Source organism: Scomber scombrus, chromosome 12, assembly GCF_963691925.1.
Source record: "Scomber scombrus chromosome 12, fScoSco1.1, whole genome shotgun sequence".
In the NCBI taxonomy this organism is placed as follows: Eukaryota; Metazoa; Chordata; class Actinopteri; order Scombriformes; family Scombridae; genus Scomber; species Scomber scombrus.
The window spans coordinates 12,225,986-12,244,613 of record NC_084981.1 but is presented as its reverse complement, the minus strand read 5'-3'; the positions used below and the strand labels follow the sequence as shown (position 1 = coordinate 12,244,613).

The window sequence follows — 18,628 nt, the reverse complement described above, 5'->3', positions numbered from 1 at the left end:
GATGATAGCAGGTGAAGAACTACATGGAAAAAGTTAAGAAGAAAACAAACCTGGACAATGAAATGTATTGAAAAGAAATATTTTATATAGTACAAGTGATTACACTTGAAGACACCCAACAGTAGATCTAATAAACCCATCATTTATTCACACTCTAAATATTTCTTCCTCAAATGTGATAATAATATGTTGCATCTCAGTGTAAAAATCATCATTCCTTACAAAGGTTTACATTTATGTCTAGCAATAATTCCAGAGGAATACAATATTATTATTTATTGTCATAGAGAATGACAATGGGAAACAGTGCTAATGTACCCTATTGCAAAACAAAGAAAAAGGCAGTGAAGTGGACTTGTCAGCTGCTTGTACAGTATGTGCATGCTCATCCTGTAGATGTCACTCACAGTCTCCTCAGGTTAGTCAGCAACCAAATGCAAAAATATAAAAGAAAAGGCTGTTACGATGCGACCAGAGTTCGCTCCCAAAAAGAATAGCAACTTGGTTAGATGAGTACAAGAGGGGAAGTATTAACAGTCTCTCTGCAGCAGTCTGCGGTGGCACTGTAAAAAAAAAAGATAGCACATAGCGAGCATGTGTGGTCGAGTGATGATCATACATTCACAACAAGGCAGGTTCCACCAATTACTTTACAAGGCGCGTGCCTCCATTGCTGTCAGGCTCATCTCCGTTGTAAAATTGCCTCAGAAATGTAATAAATGAAGACAGGTACAGTAAGACTTTTTTTTTTGGACTTGACAAATGTGAGCCATTGTGTCAACACACCTCTTTTAGAGCCACAGTGAGACAGTTTCCATCTACTGTCTGTTATTGTCTCCCAAAATAAATGTTTAACTGATGATTGCTGCAGATTTGTTTGTGTGCATATGAGTCTAGAAAGCTAAATGTGATAGGGATTCAAAAGGAGACTACGTGTTAGCTATGTTTGATGTTCAAAGTGGTTAAAGGGGTAATTCCAGGTTTCCTTAAGCCTATTTGCCTTTTTTATGAGCTGTTAATGCTTTCAGTCCATACAAAGATTGGGTTACCTGGAGTATTAATTGTGAAACCTACTTAATAGTTTGATAGCTAATGGACAGTGGAAAGAAAAAAGCTTCATGTGTGGACTGAAAGCACTCACACTTCATGACAATCCAAAGTGAGACAAATCTCAACCACCCGATGATTTGGAAAGCTATGCAATAAAGATACGTTTTTAGGTTTTAGACCTCTCGTGACTAAACTGTGGGCCTGAGCAACGGGTGTCAGCATTGACTTTTGGGGACTCTAGCCCCAGGAAAGCACATAACCACAAGGGGCCAATCAGTGTGGTCAAAAAGGGCCTGATTTCCTCTCACTGGCCAAACAGAAAGAGGCAGAGTGGAAGCCTCTTGAGCGCAGATTGATCCTTAGACGTCCAGACAGGTCCCTTCACACCAGATGAGCCCATCAGGTCGACGGCTCCAGGACATCCAAGGTGTGAAATACAGCTATATACAGTGCACGAAAGGCAGGTATTTGTCATGAAGTTTGCACCTGAAGGATGCCACTGTGGGCCTCCCTTTTGTTTTCAGGCATTCAGCATATTTAGGCATTTGTCTTTGGATCTTAAAGGTGTGTATATGTGTACATGTTAAAGCCAGCAAGTCCACAAGGTGTTTAGTCTGCCTCAAAATGTGTCTGTCTCTTTTTCTCAGAGAATAGAAGAATATCAGGCAAGTTGGCAAGTCTTCCCAGGTGCAAGGATATAGTGAACCAATGGAATGATTAAGAGGTACAGCAAAATGTATAAATGACCTAATCAGTTATAACTGATCATTTTTGGGGTAGGAAGGATTACAATTGATATGAGTCCATGCACCGACTCGAATAACTTCTGAGTGGAATGGACAGCAAATGAAGGAACAATGATACACAATCTGGGCCTCTTGTGCCGCTCCTCTTTGCCAAAATGTTACAGGTCAGAGGCAGTCCAAAAATGTTTCACCCAGGAAGCTACAAGAAAGAGAGGGCAGGGTACCAGGCAGGTCATGGCAATCAAATGTCCTGACATGAACTCTAAGATGTATAAAGGTGTCTTTATATGTGTGTGTGTGTGTGTGTGTGTGTGTGTGTGTGTGTGTGTGTGTGTGTGTGTGTGTGTGTGTGTTTGCATTGTAATATTTCATGGTGTCAGTGTGCAAATGTTGACATGGAGGTCCGGGTTCTCCCTCTCCAGTTGAGCCCTGTGGTGGAGTTTGCCTCTCCGTTGCCCTCTGCTGGCTCATCACGTTTGCGCAGCTTGGTGCTGAGCTGGATGATACACTGGTCCCAGTCCTCTGGTAGCAGCAGCATAAGGAAGCCCAGGCAAATGATGAACACAGCAATGAGGCGCACTGTGTTGAAATTAATTTCACATGTGTAGAGGTCCACCACTGTACATGAATAAGGATGCATTAGTATAAGCGTATGCAGAAATGTGTAAATATTGCAATAAACAATTACATTTTACAGTATTCGTGTAAACCACAGTGCTATGCAAATCACTATAAATCAGTTAAAATGTTACATACAATGACAAATATACAATGAAAAGAAACCCAATTTGAAGCTCATACATAATTAACATAGATGACAACTTTTGGGGGCTCTCCATTTCAATAAATATTAAATGGTGACCAGATCTAAAAAGTTAGGTCTGGGATGAAAACCAAGACACTTACTGGCATTTACAGGAACACTTAAGACGATGCCAAGGGAGATTAACGTTGGGTATGTTATCGCAATGCCAAAGTTCACCAGGACGTTGAAAGCTGTGTGAAGAAGCAGAATCAGACCATCAGCAGCACACACACATAATGAGAGTGTCAAACTGGGCAAAAAGATATTTATGGATTATCACTACAGCATCAGATTCATGTACAATGTTGTGTCATCTTTGCATACCAAAAAGCAGGCCTGCAACCCCACAGAGGTAAGCCCAGGGGATGTCTTGAGGTGAGCCAATATACTCCACATGTGTAAAATACAAGATGATCGGCACAAAGCTGACAAAAATAAAGTTGGCGCTTCCAACGATGCTCAGGAAGAGTGCAGCCTCTCCAAATTTGGCACTGCCCAGGACCATCTTGAAGAGCACCTGAAAAGAAGGAAGGAGCAGACTTATCAGGAGAGCACTTGATGAATGTACAGAATCTGCCCCCTAAGAAGCAGCAGGGTTTGCAGAGGGCACGCCTGCCAAGTACCTGCCATGTCTCTGGCACAGAGCTGCGGCTGTCTGTTTATCACATTAGGCAGCACAGACAGCAGGGCTGAGGAGACCAGAGCCAGTCAAAATATAGCTATCTATCCCGTAACCTCCTTGATCAGGACATCACAGCCTGAAGCCGGCGAGCAAACACACACATCTCACCCATTCACATCTCACCCACTTCAGCTGAGCCTCACACTTCATAATCCCCTCCTGTCTTCTGCCACCTGGTTACATAAGTAGAATGGAGCTAGTCCAGGATTTCTTATATAAGACTGAAGTATTCATACTCATGTTTAGCTATGTTAACATTTTTTATTCCACTGCAAATGAAGGTGTCACTACAAAGGAGTTATATACTAGAACACAAGCTATTTATTACATAAAGTTTGATGTAAATGCACTTTTCAGTAAACCAAAGTGCAAACAAATACCTTGTAGAGCGCTGACATCGAAGCAGAGGCGACGACCAAAGTAATGCCAATGACCGAGTGGCTGTGGAATCCATCTGCATAGGTCATCATTACGATGCCTGCTATGGCCAAGATAGCTGCTACTATCTGTAGAGAGAGAGAGAAAGAAAGTGAGCGGGAGGAACATCAGAGAAAGACGGATGGACAACATGCTGCTCACAGTGTGGTGATAAAGATGCCTGAGCCGTTGCTGCTGTGTAGGGACACAGCAGGCACACATGGCCTCTACTTTGTTATTCACTGCAGAAATCACAAGCCTCACAGGTCCAGACTTGTAATGATATAATTAATATATGGTTTTATTTTATAGATAGCAGACTGTTGTTGTGGTATTAATGCAGGCAAATACAAGCACACAACGCTTGGAATAAAGTCTGCTCTCAAATTCCCAGTGCAAGTGCTTCCAACACAGGACAGGCAGCTTCTCCAGTGTTGGGCTGATTGTCTGACATTGATTTCCGTTGCTCAGCCATCATGTTTACATACCAAATACCTCCTTGATCCACTAGCCCCCTGCTTCTTCTCACATCCAGTCCAACTCATCTGTGTATCTGCCATTATCACAGCTTCAAGACAGCACCAAACTATTTGTTCTGTTTCCTACCAGAACCAAAGTCTTTCATCTAATACATCTACAGTGTTTGTCTTTACTGCTTGTTCCGGTGCATGTAGTCAAAACTGTACGTGCAAGTGTGCTAGGTTGAGGAATATGGCAACAGGGACAAGGCACAGTCCAGCTGAGCGGATTAGTTCTGCATTAAGGAGGTGTCAGGAAGATAAATGAGCCGAGTGTTTGTGCTTGGCCAAAGCCCTTGGGCACCTTTGGTGAAATGACTCTTTCTGCACTGCAGGCTGCCTGTCAGTCACAGCTACACCTTTCATTTCTACTGAAGGGATGTTTGCTTATAGGGTCAGCGACCCTGCTGGTGTTAGTGTTTTAGTTTCTCAAGTTTCAGCACAATGTGAGGGGTCAGAGGGGGAAAGGACCGTGACTACATTTAATCCTGTGCAGACTCAACATGTTTAAGACACACCTGCACATTGGGCAGCATAGGCGATTACAGTGATCACTGAGACAGCTGGCATTGCTGTTAAACAAGGATGAATTAGCTTCCCCCATCTCTCTCCCTCCTCCTTCACTTTCATGGCAAACTCGTCCAACATCCCCTGCATTGCTGCAGACATTCAAACACCGCAATCCGCACCACCAAACAAGAAAGAGAGAGAGCGACCGGGGGTGTGAGAGAGGGAGAAGCAGGATTACTACAGAATTTGTCTCTTACTGAGGCCTTTCATTACAGAGAATGGGGGTGGGAAGAAGGGGGTAGCACTGGGGAAATATATGGTGGTTGTGAGTGTGAAAATCCACTCTGCAGAGTGCAGGACGGATGCAGATATGAAAGGATCTAAGGTGTGTGGGGGGAGGACAGTAGGAGATACCTTAATTCACAAAGCTAAGCCCTCACTCTTGCTGCTTTCCTCTTCTCATCTGGACAAAAACAGTGACAAACAAGCAAGCACTTGCAGCAAGGGGCACATTTGAAAAACATGGTGATCACTGGAGGGAAATGAAGCTCTCACAGTAACATACTCTCTGCTCAACTGTGTTATTATATGTGTGTAACTCATGCATGCACTTGTAAATTCAGACAGAGAAACCCAACACGATGAATTACAATTATGTTGGCATCATGATTGACCTGCTACAGAATAGAAATGAGAACACAATTTAAAACCACATTTAAACACAGAGCTTCGGGGAAATCCTTTCGTTCCACCAAAGCAAAGTGAGACACAGTAAGAAGCACAATGGCAAGTGAATGTTATCTTGTTTCTCTCATGTTATCCAACAAACATATCTGAATGATATATCATCAAACAATATTGGCTTCTCACAAATATATCTGTATTGGTGCATACATCTGCAATCTGTAATGCAGACATAGAACATCTGACATGTGTTTGTGTAAAACAGTATCAAGTATCAGCCCATAAATTTCCTTTTTTTTCAAACACTTAAAAATATTGGCTTAATATCATATTGTCATTTCTGAGAACCAAAAGATACACACATATATAATAAGTAATATGTATATTGTTCCCACTACATTATGTAAATTAGTGTCTTTGGTGCATATGCCAAAAAAAGTGTTGTGAGGCTCACTGAATGTGTTCCCCTGCTGGTCACGCCTCTAAGTTCCTGTTCAGCCCATAGAGTTTACATTGTGATAACATCATGGATGTTCCTTAGGAAAGTTTTACAAATATAAAACCCCCATGGATAAAAAGTTATAATTGACCTTGTTTGCCGGTCGAGATGTCTTATTGACAGTTTTACAGACGTCTCATTTACAATGGTAGGCTATGGGGGAAATGCTTTTTCAAAAATAGCTGGAAAAAATAGCTGAGCAGCGGTGCCCAATACATCCATGCTAAAGTCGGTGGGTCCAACATTTTCTCTCAGGAAGTGAGTAAAATCAACAACAAAATCCCACCCAGTCCCCCAACACACACAAAGCTACTCACCCTGACCCCCATGAAGCGGTCTCTGAGTACAATCCAAGAGAGCAGGAAGACAAAGGCCTTGTTGCAACAGAAGAGTGCTGACACATCTGTTGTGTTGATCTTCCTGAGGGCCTGCAGGTACAGGTAGTTGGTGAGGATCCACAGCAGGCCAAAAGGAGCTACCTTGGTGAAAAACACTTTCGGTGTCAGCCCATCATCCCCGAAAAACCTGCAACACTCCCTATGTAAAAACATCACACAGAATGCAGTGTTAGCATTTTGAAAATACGATATAATTAATTTAAGAGCTGATACATAATATTATGGTCTGGGAGTTTAATCAATGTTTATGAACATCAAACATCTGCCCAAATAAATGATTCCAGCGAGACCGCATATTCTGATCTGTGAAGGGTTTGTAAATGAAAATCGCATTGCAATCTATGACGGACCATATCTCCTTTACAATAAAAAAAAAAAAAGTAAATATTTATGAATACAATCTGATCTACCAAAAGGTATTACACTTAAATACCTGAACTAAAATTCAGCAGTCTCTATTAGTTAAACTCCCCTGGTGTTTTGTCTTTGCCAAAATCTGGTTATGCTGTTTCCACTTGAGTGTAAATAACAATCTGGACAGGTTCCACGTAGAAAAAAGAGAGTGCATTGTGTTATTAAACTGTGCAAAACAATTTGATAATCTGTCTCTGGCACTTGGTCAGACAGATGTGTGCTCTTTGGGAGATGTAAATGTAGCTGACAAATAAACTCAGCATGAACAGGTGCTGGGATAGTTTCTGCTGCAGCAGCAGCAGGGCCTAAAATGTTTGGTGAATCACAGAAAAAGCTGGCAGTTCACTGTAACCAGAAGCGGAAATCTGTTGTCTCCTGATGCTAGCTGCCTGCCATTGAGAGAACAACATATTTCAGTAAAGCTCCTGTAAAGTGCAGTGGCTTAAGTCCAATAAAACAGTCACGGCTTTTATGGAATAATACGTTTGATTGATTGTGTGTTACATAATGTCAGACGAGGCTGACACATCTGAAAAGAAGTATCCTTCTTTCTCTCTTTAGCATTACTTGAAAAGACTGAGTTAATTTTCTGGATGTGAAGCTCCATGTGGGTGTAATGCTGGAGGGTCTAACACGTCAATATTTTATAAATCCACCAGGGACATTCAGTGCATACATATCTTTTTCTGGTATTTATGCATGATGACTCAGACCAGCTGGATTAACCCTTTATTGTTCTCTCCAAGCTAATGTGTGCAAGATGCAGATGCAACGATTCAAGGCTACAGTGTGATTTTAATTTCTGTTTGTTGACGACTTTGTGGAATCTAATGGGAATCCAAATAAAAAATAAAGTCTATATGCAGTCATAACTGGCTGGGTCTTGATGGAGGCACTGAGAGCAAAAAAAACCCTACAAACTGAATCTGATGAAAGACGATAAACAGTGGTGACATTTAGGAAATGTTATCTTTAAGAAACAATTCAACCTGAGAGGCTGATAACTGAGACAAGTGTGAGGCTTAGTCCCGAGAGAATGTTTCATCCAATATCTCCAAATTCTGGCATATGTCTGGACAAAGGAGTCTTTAAATGCATACAAGAGAAACTGTAGGTTTTGAAATATGCTAGTGTAAAAGAGATTGGCCTGACAGCTGATGTGTCCCCCCCTTGTAATGTAAGAGAGTAACTGAACTATGACATTATGAATCAATATCAATATACCTGATAGTGATCTGTCCACTCTCTTACTATGTTTTGAAATGTTCAGCTTCACAAACACTTACGTTGCACCACACTAATGTGATGCCAAAAATAAGATGTATTATTTCACTGTCAAACTAGGACCACCCCCCTTTTCCATATTCTGTCAAGAAATAACATTAATGCATTTTTTAGACATTTTGACTGCTACTGTTTACATTGCGCTTGTGTCAAATCGTTTCCCCTGAAAGCATCTGGCCCTGAGAAACTGATGAAATAGCAACAGCAACCGAGGAGTGGCAGGTAGCACATTTGGCGGAGAGTCCTGCTGGATACTGAGGAGCAGTGTTCTTATGAATCAGCTCTGCTGAGTCTGCATGGCAAATGAGCCTTTATAAATACAAATTCAGTGAATATCACATTTAAGTCTATCAACATTTCACAGAGACAACAGATACAGTACACCACCTTCAAATCAAAACATACAATGATAATTTAGACAACAGTGTGCAAGTAGTAAGAGCCTTTCCTGTTTTAACATGATATTTGCCCCCGTGTACTCAGTTTGGTGTGGAAGAAAAGACCTGTAAGTCAAACTGGGCTGATTTAATGGTATGCACACCTCATGAGCACACAAGTAGTCAAGTAGCTCACCCTCAATGTAAGGGAGTAACAGCAGTTGGAGAAAGGTAAAAAGCAGGAGGAGAAAGAAAAAAAGATGAGGAAAATAAGAAAAAAGAAGAGGTAAAGATGGAAAATTAAGAGAAAGACAAGATGGAACAGGAACAAAAATGGATGACGATCCGAAGAAAATTAGGAGGTGAAATGGGAGGGAGAGAAATAAATGAAGAGAGTGCAAAGAAAGAGGGTATATCTGAAGGCAAAGAAGAGGGGGGAGAAAACAGAAAATTGAAGAAGCAACAGTGTCATTATCTCTTTCCCCTATTCCTGAGACAGGTTTTGTGTTCAAATGCTAATCAGACACCAAAACACAGAAAGTTATCACGACCACAACCATTTAATCTTTCATCACGTCAATCACGAGGTAAGCAGCAGTAGAAATAGTAAAATGTCAATTGACAGCTAATTAATTGCCAGATGTTTTGGTACAGACATTCATGTTCCCCTCAGGATGGATTGTAAAAAATGTTATGATTCCCCTGACTTGTATCCAGCATCATGATGAGATAATTTCTTTAATCTGTCTCATGCAGCTCCAATTTGTCATATCATCTGCCGACAATGAAAATTCTTTCAACTCATGTCTAGGATGAAAGAAGCTACAGTAGCTATTACCAGTCTCAGGTCTCTCTTTCCACAGCTGCTGTTTTATATAGAATGACAGGACAGCTGTCAAGTTTTGGTCTCTATTTGCCTGCATTGCCTGAGATTCACCTGCATGTGCGGTTTGAATAAACACAAAGGAAACTGCATGTTTAATATTCAGAGCACATCAGCTGTGGCCAAGGAGTGGGAGCCCCAGATTCTTGTGTAAGTCCTGAAATAGGAAGAATTACATCACAGACGTGCATCAGAAATATAGCATCAATCCCCCCCGGCTCACCCACCTACCACATCTTCTACCCTGCCACCTTCTTTGTCTCTTTGTACTAATGTCACTCAGCAGATAGCAGAGATAAAACTTATATCTAAAGGTTATGATTAATGCACTGTTTCAACTGAGAAAGTACTTCTGTATGCTGCAGTGGCACAAATAAAGATGGCACACAAACCTGATATTACAAATTAAACAAGTGGGCGGCCTATATTGGAAAGCAAATTATAGACAGGGAATGATTATGCATGACTAGAAAATGAAAAATGGAAGGTAAACAGCTCTAGCACAGTCAATGAGACAACAGCAGGCTTAAATGATGAGAATACTGTTAGTGTATTTGTAATCAATATGACAAGCTGATTTCTTATTGTCTTATCTATAAAGTTTAATGTAGTTTTGTGATGAAATGTGGTGTAACTAACTCATTTCTTGGAAACATTTTAGATCAATCATATAGTTTCTCCAAAAGGCTTTTCATCTTCAGAGAATGTTTTTGAGCATATCAAATGGCAAGTTTTATCTCTACAAAGAGCAATAAAACAACTTGTTCCCCCTCTGCAAAATGAATTCTAATGATGGCATTTCACTGGCCTACTAAAGCTCATGGAAGTGGAAAAATCCCTTCGCTTCTATGACATATTTCCTTTGTTTGTTGTGCGACTGAGCATCGTGCTCTTTGACTCTAGTCGACTTGACGTTTACTGCAGATATTTTTCTTGATATGTTCTTGATAGTGTAGCTATTATTGTATTTTCTTTTGAGGCTGCTGGAGAAAAATGTTGACCTGACATAACACTTGTGTATTTGTCTTTGTCTTATCAGAATGATAAGAACAAGCAGTAAGAAAAACACATATTTTGCAATAAACAAATAAACCAAAGAATTAAAGACAGTGTGGATTGTTAAGTAGACCCCAGTACACTGACATTCTCTGTTATTCTCTCGTTTATTAACGGTACATTGATGTATTTTCATCATTACAACAATATAGCACTGCTCCGGGCACTGAGATGCAGTTTTTTTTTAGTTTAAGCTCCATGTAGATCTGCTTCAGTCCTGCTTTTTTCAACAACAGAACATCACAACATTTTATTTCAGCCTCAAGATTTGTGAAAATGAATGCATTTATTTCAGCTTGTTCACCTGACTCAATAAATGTTCCCTATCTGGACTCCAACTGGTACAGATCTCAGCAGCAGGTCTTTTAACAAAACCTGATCATAGGTAACACATTACTCCAGTTTTAACTTCAGTTCACTAGCTCTCTGTCACTGTTTGACCACTGGCAGGAGCCTCATCTCTTCAGAGCAGGGACCTTTTATTGTTCCATGGTCGAGGCTGAAAACTAAAGTCATGCTTGTGCTGTAGATTTCATAACTTTTAATGTGAAAGTCCTCTCACCTGAATCTCTGTCTGGGTGTCTGCCTCTCCGGACTCTTGCACAGGTGGCCAATGTAATAGAGGGGGAAGAAGAGGCAGTTCCAGGTGGTGGCGAACCAGGTGAGGGTGAAGGGGGCATCAAATTGCTTGAAGGTCAGCTTGGCCAGCTGAGTGGAGCCTGCCCAGGACGAGCACACACACATCACCATGGCGACCCCCCACAGGGCCTTCTGTACCTGTACAGTTGTTATTCTGATGCAACAGTGGAGTTTCCGTCTGTTGGAGCTGGATTCTGCTCCTGCCACACCTGCAGTCGATTGTGCGTCTGTGGTGCCCACCACATTCTCCCTGGTGCGTTCTTCTCCTAAAGGTGGACACACATGTGTTATATTGACAGGTACGCTCATTAGCACTGCAAATTTCCTCTCTGATGGAAATATATTGCCAGTGTTCTTTCAATTTGTTTTCATATACGACCATTCTAATTCAAACACCCTTTTAACTGCAGCTAATTTTGTGCAGAAAAGAATATCATACATGTATACATTATTTTATTATCTTTTTAGTAAATCTGAATTCACTGCTCAGTCAGGAGACTCTTTTATCCATCTCTTTTATTTGTGACTTCAGGTCACCCATGTCCTAACATCTTTTTCTAGATAAAAATAGCTGCTTTCACAGTTTAATTGAACCTGAAGGTAATCAATCAGACATTTGAGTTAAAAGTGTGGTGATCGAGTGTGACAGGGTGCAGCCAAACAAAGGACAAAAAGGGCAGATCTGATATCCAATCCAAGACGACCTCTTTTCCTCACCACCTCACGAGTTACAATGACACGTGTGTGTGTATGTGTGTGTGTGTGTGTGTGTGTGTGTGTGTGTGTGTGTGTGTGTGTGTGTGTGTGTGTGTGTGTGTGTGTGTGTGGTGGTGTGTGTGTGTGTGTGTGTGTGTGTGTGGTCTAGATATTCCTCATGTTGTGGGGCCTCATCTCTGAACATAAAATGAATATAAGTCAATGTAATGTGTTTGTGTGTGTGTGCGTGTGTGTGTGTGTGTGTGCGTGTGTGTGTGCGTGCGTGCATGCAGCATGTGCGTGTGTCTGTGTAACAAAATGCACGCACATAACAACACTTAACCTTCTACTGCTCCTGTCAAAACTTGATAGCCTCCATATTTCTTCAATAATGTGTGAATTCAAGCAAAATGTTGCCATGCTGCTTTCCATCCCACTCACACCCACTCTGTGCTTCAAAACTGATTCACTCCCCAAGGTCATTTTGCTCCCTCATGTCATTTAACTTACTTCAGGATACATTGTTTCTAACACAACATCAACTCCCTTAGGTCCTCTAAATGGACATTTATTCTGCGGATACAACAAGCTACATTATTCATGCAGCAGCACTTAATGTAGACATGCTTTATCTCTCACTTACATTGGTATTGATAATATATTAACATACTATCTTGGCTAAGACTAAAGATAACACTAACACTATCACCAGCAAAGCCCTATTAAATCATTTTGACAATTTTTCTGCCAAACAGAGAACAAAACTTCAAGACCACAACTTTTCCATCAGAACATATTAAACAACAACCCTGTATTAGCTATGTTTCATAACACTTGTACAATACACATCATGCATCTCACGAAGCTTCATGTCTTCCAACAAGTTAAAAATGAGGGATCTCCCTAATGGTGTTTCCAGGGGTAATGATGTGCCGCAGGGAGCCTTTTGCCAATTCATCTGCATTGTACACTGCTGACTGGAATACAGAGTGCACTTCAAAAGGCTTCCATGAAGCAGGAATAAATCTAACTTAAAGTTAGGCTGCATTCACACCAAATCTGGCAATGCAGCACCTTCCTGCAGAGATGTGCATGGGTGCGGGTGTGTACTTTTGTGCTTTAGAACGTAACCAACATGAAACAATCAGCAAATAACTTTTTTTTTCTCTGATTCACTCTTTTGTTTTCGCTACTGCCGCTCCCTCTCATACGCACTCTAGCTCAATCAACCACCACTGGTGGCTTTCTTTCTGTCTCAGCTTACTTTCTCTCTCTCTCTCTCTCTCTCTCTCTCTCTCTCTCTCTCTCTCTCTCTCTCTCTCTCTCTCTGTTTCTCTCACCTTTTTTGAGATGACTTTAGAAGCCGACAACAAAGTCAACAAGTAAACATAATTATTCTTCCCGTGGCCATCTTCAGTCTGATTGCCAGCTTACATGATTGGCAACTGCAGTTTGACATCAGATTTTGTTTCTGCAAAAGCTGATTTTGGCTCAACTTCTTGCTGGGTTACTGAACCCCATGTGGTCCCCACTCCCACACCCTAAATGCACTACCTCCATTAAAATGAATGAGAGGTTTGCCTTTTTTCCACATTGCCAGATTTGGTGTGTGTCAGCCTTACACTGTGAAAATGGTTGCTCAGCACAGACTCAAATTAGGAGGACTTTAAACCCAAATATATTATTTCAGTCACCCTGTGTCAGTTTAGCACAAAACCTACTGTAGCATGTCTTCATGTTGATGCAATCAGTGTAATCAAAGGGACACCTATTGTCTAATATAAACAGTTTGCTGCGCATTTTACAAAATAGCTGAATGAGGGGGCATCCGTCACACCCAATGAAGTAGCTCATTCTTCCAGGGAGAGCTGCCTCTGACCTTGCCAGGTGGTCTCATCATATCACAGATTAACTTCTCTGATGACTATCGCCTTCTATGCTAATGTGCTGGCTTCCCCAGGCTCTCTGCTGAATGCACAAGAGATTCACTTTCTATTTATATTGCCAAAAAAGAAAAAGAAAATATGTTGCAATGAAGATTTAATTATACTGTAGTGTTTGTGCACCCTTTACAATACTCTCTGCTGCGGCAAAAGCACTTGACAGCACTAACAGTCCTAAGGCAAATTTGGCATCAATGAAAGATGATTCAAGATCATTGTCTGTTGTTGCGATGAAATGATGAATCAGCAAAGACCAATAACAGACACACATAGATGTCTATCAAAGTCTTGGGCTCAAGGGTGAGAATTGAGTTTCTCTATTCTGAGCTCCGAGCCTCTTTGTCTTGTTCTGAAGGTCATCTCTTGTTTACGCTGCCCAGTTTTTGTCCTTCCTGGGCCTCTGTCCCACATCCCGTGGCCCTGGCCACTGCTCTGTACTGCAGCACAGTTTAATCTTCCAAATGCAGTGATGGGCCGAGCCAATCAGCCCCCAGAGAGGTCCTGGGGCCCAGCTAAGCATTTCCAGTTCTGGCACATGTCAACACACTTAGCGAAGTGTCATGTCAACATTAGTGATATTCCTGTCACATAGCCCACACTCTACAGTAAAGCTGTTACCATGATACTCACATGTAACACATTCTCTCTATAATTAAATTGGACACATTTGTATAAATTATTAATTGAAGCTGCTGTTAGTAAATGCTGAGATGATTTTTTACCCACTGTAGCATTGTTGATATAGGGGAAATGCACTTCTTTTACATGTACCATGACAGTGACAAGTGATACTATATCAACCGTGACTACCAGTGATGAACAATATGGAGCGTCACTGAACTCATCAGTGTGAGAGCTGGGTCAGTGGAGTAGCTGAGCGAGATTGAAATGCTCCGCCGCTAATGACATCTGAAGTCTTTATTACCATGACCGAAACACCTAGAAAGAATCTCCGACTGTAACTGCTAAATGATTAACTGAAAGCTCTTAGCCTTATCGGTTTTTAATCAAATGTCAACTGTCAAGGTCAGCTGGTGACGCCAAGATGACTGCAGTACAGTGCCTGCAATTAAATACTTGGTCTCATTTCATGTGTTTTTATATTATTTTATGGTAAAGGCTATCTGAGCCTATTGCATACAAAAACAGATTTAGATTAGGCTTAGAAGCAAAGATGGTTAATTTAACATAGGATGAAAATATCTCCAGTCATTTAACACATTCTATGTCTAAATGTACTTAGAGGAACCTAAAAGGCATCTGTGAAATCGCTGGAGACAGGAAGAAAGTGTTGGCATCCTCGTAGGACTAACTCTGACAGCTGTATATGGCTTCTCCTTCTTGCCTCCTTAAATATATTCATCCCAACCACTCAGGCATCCTAATACCATGGAATTCAATATGTACATGTATACTCAAGACTATATACTTTAAGCATTTATTTACAGAAAGGATAATGTTTCAGCCATTTATCACAGCTAACCATATATTTTTAATTACATTAACATTTCAGGAGGAATTTCAGCTTCTTTGAGGTGTCGCCTCTCCACCTGTGTGAAAATCTGTAGATAATTACTTACCACTAAAGGAACAGTAAATCAATCTTGATCTTATAAGGTAGTTTGTCTGCATCTAGCATTTTAGTACCCTGAGCTGAGCACCACATAGGCCGGGTATTGAATATATGTCGTACTCCAGTGGGGTTGGAGCTCTACGATTGGTGTTGAGATTTATCTGGCCATTAGCCAGCCAGTTTTCCAGTTTTTCCTCCATCTCTGTCCACGCTTCCCTGCTTCCCGTCCAGCCTCATTCCCACTCCACTCTCTTCCCTCCCCCTGCAGTCTCTGCAGTGCAGATCTCTCCTGCTGATAGCTGCAAATCCCAAACGTGCCAGCAGAGCCCTGCCTGACTGCCTGCTCTCACACTTCACAGAACCAGGCCATGACAGGCCGAGAAAGCCCCGCTATGTCCCTTTTTCCCTGAACAGGCCACCGCCCACACTTTCCCCCACTTTCTCTCTGCTGCCCTGCTTCTCCCTGTGCGAGAACAAAGATCTTCGCAGGCAGCACTGAGGATAGCATCGGGTTTACCTCAGCCACTGAGGAGAGAGTTGACTTGCCATGGTGGTCGTACAATGTTTTGTGAGTGCAACTTAACTAAGTGAGAGACTAAGTTAAGGTTTGTCTCTTTGGTTATTTGGCGACACCTCCGCAGGAGTGAGAGTGCATTGCAGCGCTCTGCCTCAGTTATTCAAGAATGTAAACAGATCAATCACCAAATACACACTTCAAAGGATCTCCTTTACCTGTCTTACTGTCTAACTGGGCCTCTGAGTGGTGATGAATATGAACTGACTAGAGCATCTTACTCACTCTGTCATGCTCATAATAAAACATTATGGTGTGACGTCCTTGTTTGGCTACATGCACACTTAACCTTCTGGGTAGATTAAAAAAACTAAGAGCTTCTTTGCACAAAATGGATGCAAAAAAATGTTGTTCTACTCTCTGGCTGTCACACAACATCAATCGTTGAATCAATACCTTAAAATAAATCCTTCAAACCCATGTTGACTCATGTGGTTTGTCGTTTTTGACATGCAAGTCAAAGGCTGAGCTTTAAAAGCTGGTAGACTTAGAATCTGTATTTGTTTATCAAGTAAGACCATTTCAAGAGATTTGTTATGAGCTGTGAACTACGGATGTCACATTTTGGAAGGGTGGTGGTTTTGTTATGGCAGACAGGTCAGACAGACAGGTCAGACAGACAGGAGTCACTGTCTTTGTAATCTCTATGCCTGAGAGACAGTGGGAGTCTGTGATACTTGACTGTGACAGTTTGGTCAGGCCAAACTGTCAGTCGGAGGCCTTTCAACCCACCAGAGCAAGCTCATCTGACGAGCCTGTCCCGCTCAATAACACAACAGAGAGACAGGCGGAAAACACGCCCTGCTGTTTCAACCAGCTGATAGGTGGGACCACATAGGCTGACAGGACAAAGGCCCAGGAGGGCAGACAAGGGCGGAACGGTTGTTACTGATCCCGTTCTCCTTAATTCCCAAACCGTTTTCTCCTTCAACCTCAAAGGACAACGGAGCAAGTTCATCACCAAGTGTTGTTTGTCACTGCCCTAACCTGCCCAGCTGGTTCAACAGATGCTCATGATACAGGTCAGTGCTGCGGCCCCATGGTGCCTCATTGGTTAGTGACACGCCAGAACGCTGCGTGCAAGCATCCCAGAATGTTTTGTGCGTGTTCATGCACTGCGTTTTAAAGCAGCACAATAGCAATTAGTCATATTTGGCACTGGGCACACTGCCCAGCAGTATAGGCTATCCCCCAGTCCTCTAGCATCCCTCTCTCTCTCTGCATTCCCTATAACAGTGAATATAGTGTGATGGACCTGCAGTTTAACTGACTGGCAAGAGTCCCAGCACTTTCCGCGACAAATCAATATTTAAAAGATTGGCCACAGCGTCCGTGTTGAAGTAATGGATAGGCAACCACCGCAGGTGTACACTCTGAGTGTCTGCCCTAACAGCGGTTTTACTCCCTGCCTTCACTCCAAGGCCACTGATAAGGGAGGGGCTCTATCAGCATTACATAAACCTGACTTAGGACTTTACTATTTAGAGATACATCTTAACCTATTACATGACTCGTGGAAAATGATCATTACAGTTTGAAGACTAATTAGTTTTTTAATTGCATCAAAAGAAATTTTATTAAAGTAAAAAAAAAAAAAGATTTAGACGGAGTGCCAAGTCAGTGATTTTGATAGACGAAATGCAACAAAGCACACAACACATATTTGTGCTGATACATTTTGCAAGCAAGTCGCAATTACAACTAAAAACATTAGGCCTTAGGCATGGTGGAAATATTTTGTTTGGTATAATTTGCCTTCTAGTAGGTACACCACAAATGTACCATCTGGTCTGCTGGCTGCAATAGAAATCTGGAGGATAGGCAGCCTGAAGAAAGCTTTCGGATCAGCTCCCTGATTTTGGATTATAGCTTACAGCTTCCTCTTTACACATTTTGCAGAGGGTTTTGGTGGAGGATGAAATACTACTACAGTGTTACAGAAAGCATTTCTTGTACGAAACACACAAATGGGATATGCAGCAAGGACGTCGTGACAGCTCACCACAAATAAACTCATACAATGAATCAATTTAGCATCACACATCACCACTAAACATCACTTCATCTATTCAATCATATCTCTCTCAAGCCAATGTAAACTGATCGTGTTCTCTGCACACACTCTACATTTGTTCAACCTGAACAAATGTTCACCTCTTAATAAAATAAAAAGCCCTGTCACACACGCTTATCAAGCAAGAGAGGCCTGTTTCAGCTGCTTTTAAAATGAATTTAGCTTTGACTCTCTTGAAAGTCAACACCAATTATCCTCAAAAGATAAAAATACGACCCTACATATCAGTGGAGCTCAGGGAAGAAAATTCCAAGTATAACGCCTTTATTTCCTCTGGAGATCTTTTTACACAAGTAACGGAGTTTTAAGATACATGTGTGTATGTTTGACCCTTGATGCAGCCTCATCTACATGCTGAGGTTGTTGCTATTTACACAAAGCCTGAGTAAAAATCTACATACAAATAAGACACATGCAGATGTACCCGCAAGACTGAGTTTATGTCTTTTGTAAGTGTGTATGAAATACCCACATTTTACTGAGTTTGTGATGATTCAGGTTTTCATGTTCTGCACCTCAAATCATGTTAGAAAATTGTAATCATACAAGCTTTTTGCTCACTTGCGCAGAGGTAAATGCTGCCGGCCTCCTGCTGAATGCACATATATCATTAAGATGAATTCTACAGTCATTAACTGTGCGCAAAGAGTAAGGCATTACGTTTACTAACTAACATTACATTCAGTACTTCAAGCAGTATGCACATTAAGCATTTTGTCCTATACTGAGTGTTAAAGTCCCGTTTTATCAAATCTTTAAGAAGCACAGAGAATAAAGCAAATTGGATGGTCCACAAGAGAAAAACT

At 41.5% G+C, this 18,628-nt stretch overlaps 1 protein-coding gene across 1 annotated transcript in view; it reads right to left on the bottom strand.

Annotated features, from left to right (window-relative positions):
* Positions 1 to 2,172: 2,172 nt before the first annotated feature.
* slc35f3b (solute carrier family 35 member F3b) overlaps positions 2,173 to 18,628 on the bottom strand; it is a 44,993-nt gene continuing 28,537 nt past the window's right edge. The window contains exons 3-8 of the mRNA XM_062430739.1: positions 10,886 to 11,228; positions 6,229 to 6,448; positions 3,664 to 3,789; positions 2,926 to 3,118; positions 2,703 to 2,792; positions 2,173 to 2,414 (exon numbers count right to left, since the gene is read on the bottom strand). Coding sequence (XP_062286723.1) covers positions 2,173 to 2,414; positions 2,703 to 2,792; positions 2,926 to 3,118; positions 3,664 to 3,789; positions 6,229 to 6,448; positions 10,886 to 11,228 — 1,214 coding nt within the window. The remainder of the gene's footprint in view (positions 2,415 to 2,702; positions 2,793 to 2,925; positions 3,119 to 3,663; positions 3,790 to 6,228; positions 6,449 to 10,885; positions 11,229 to 18,628) is intronic.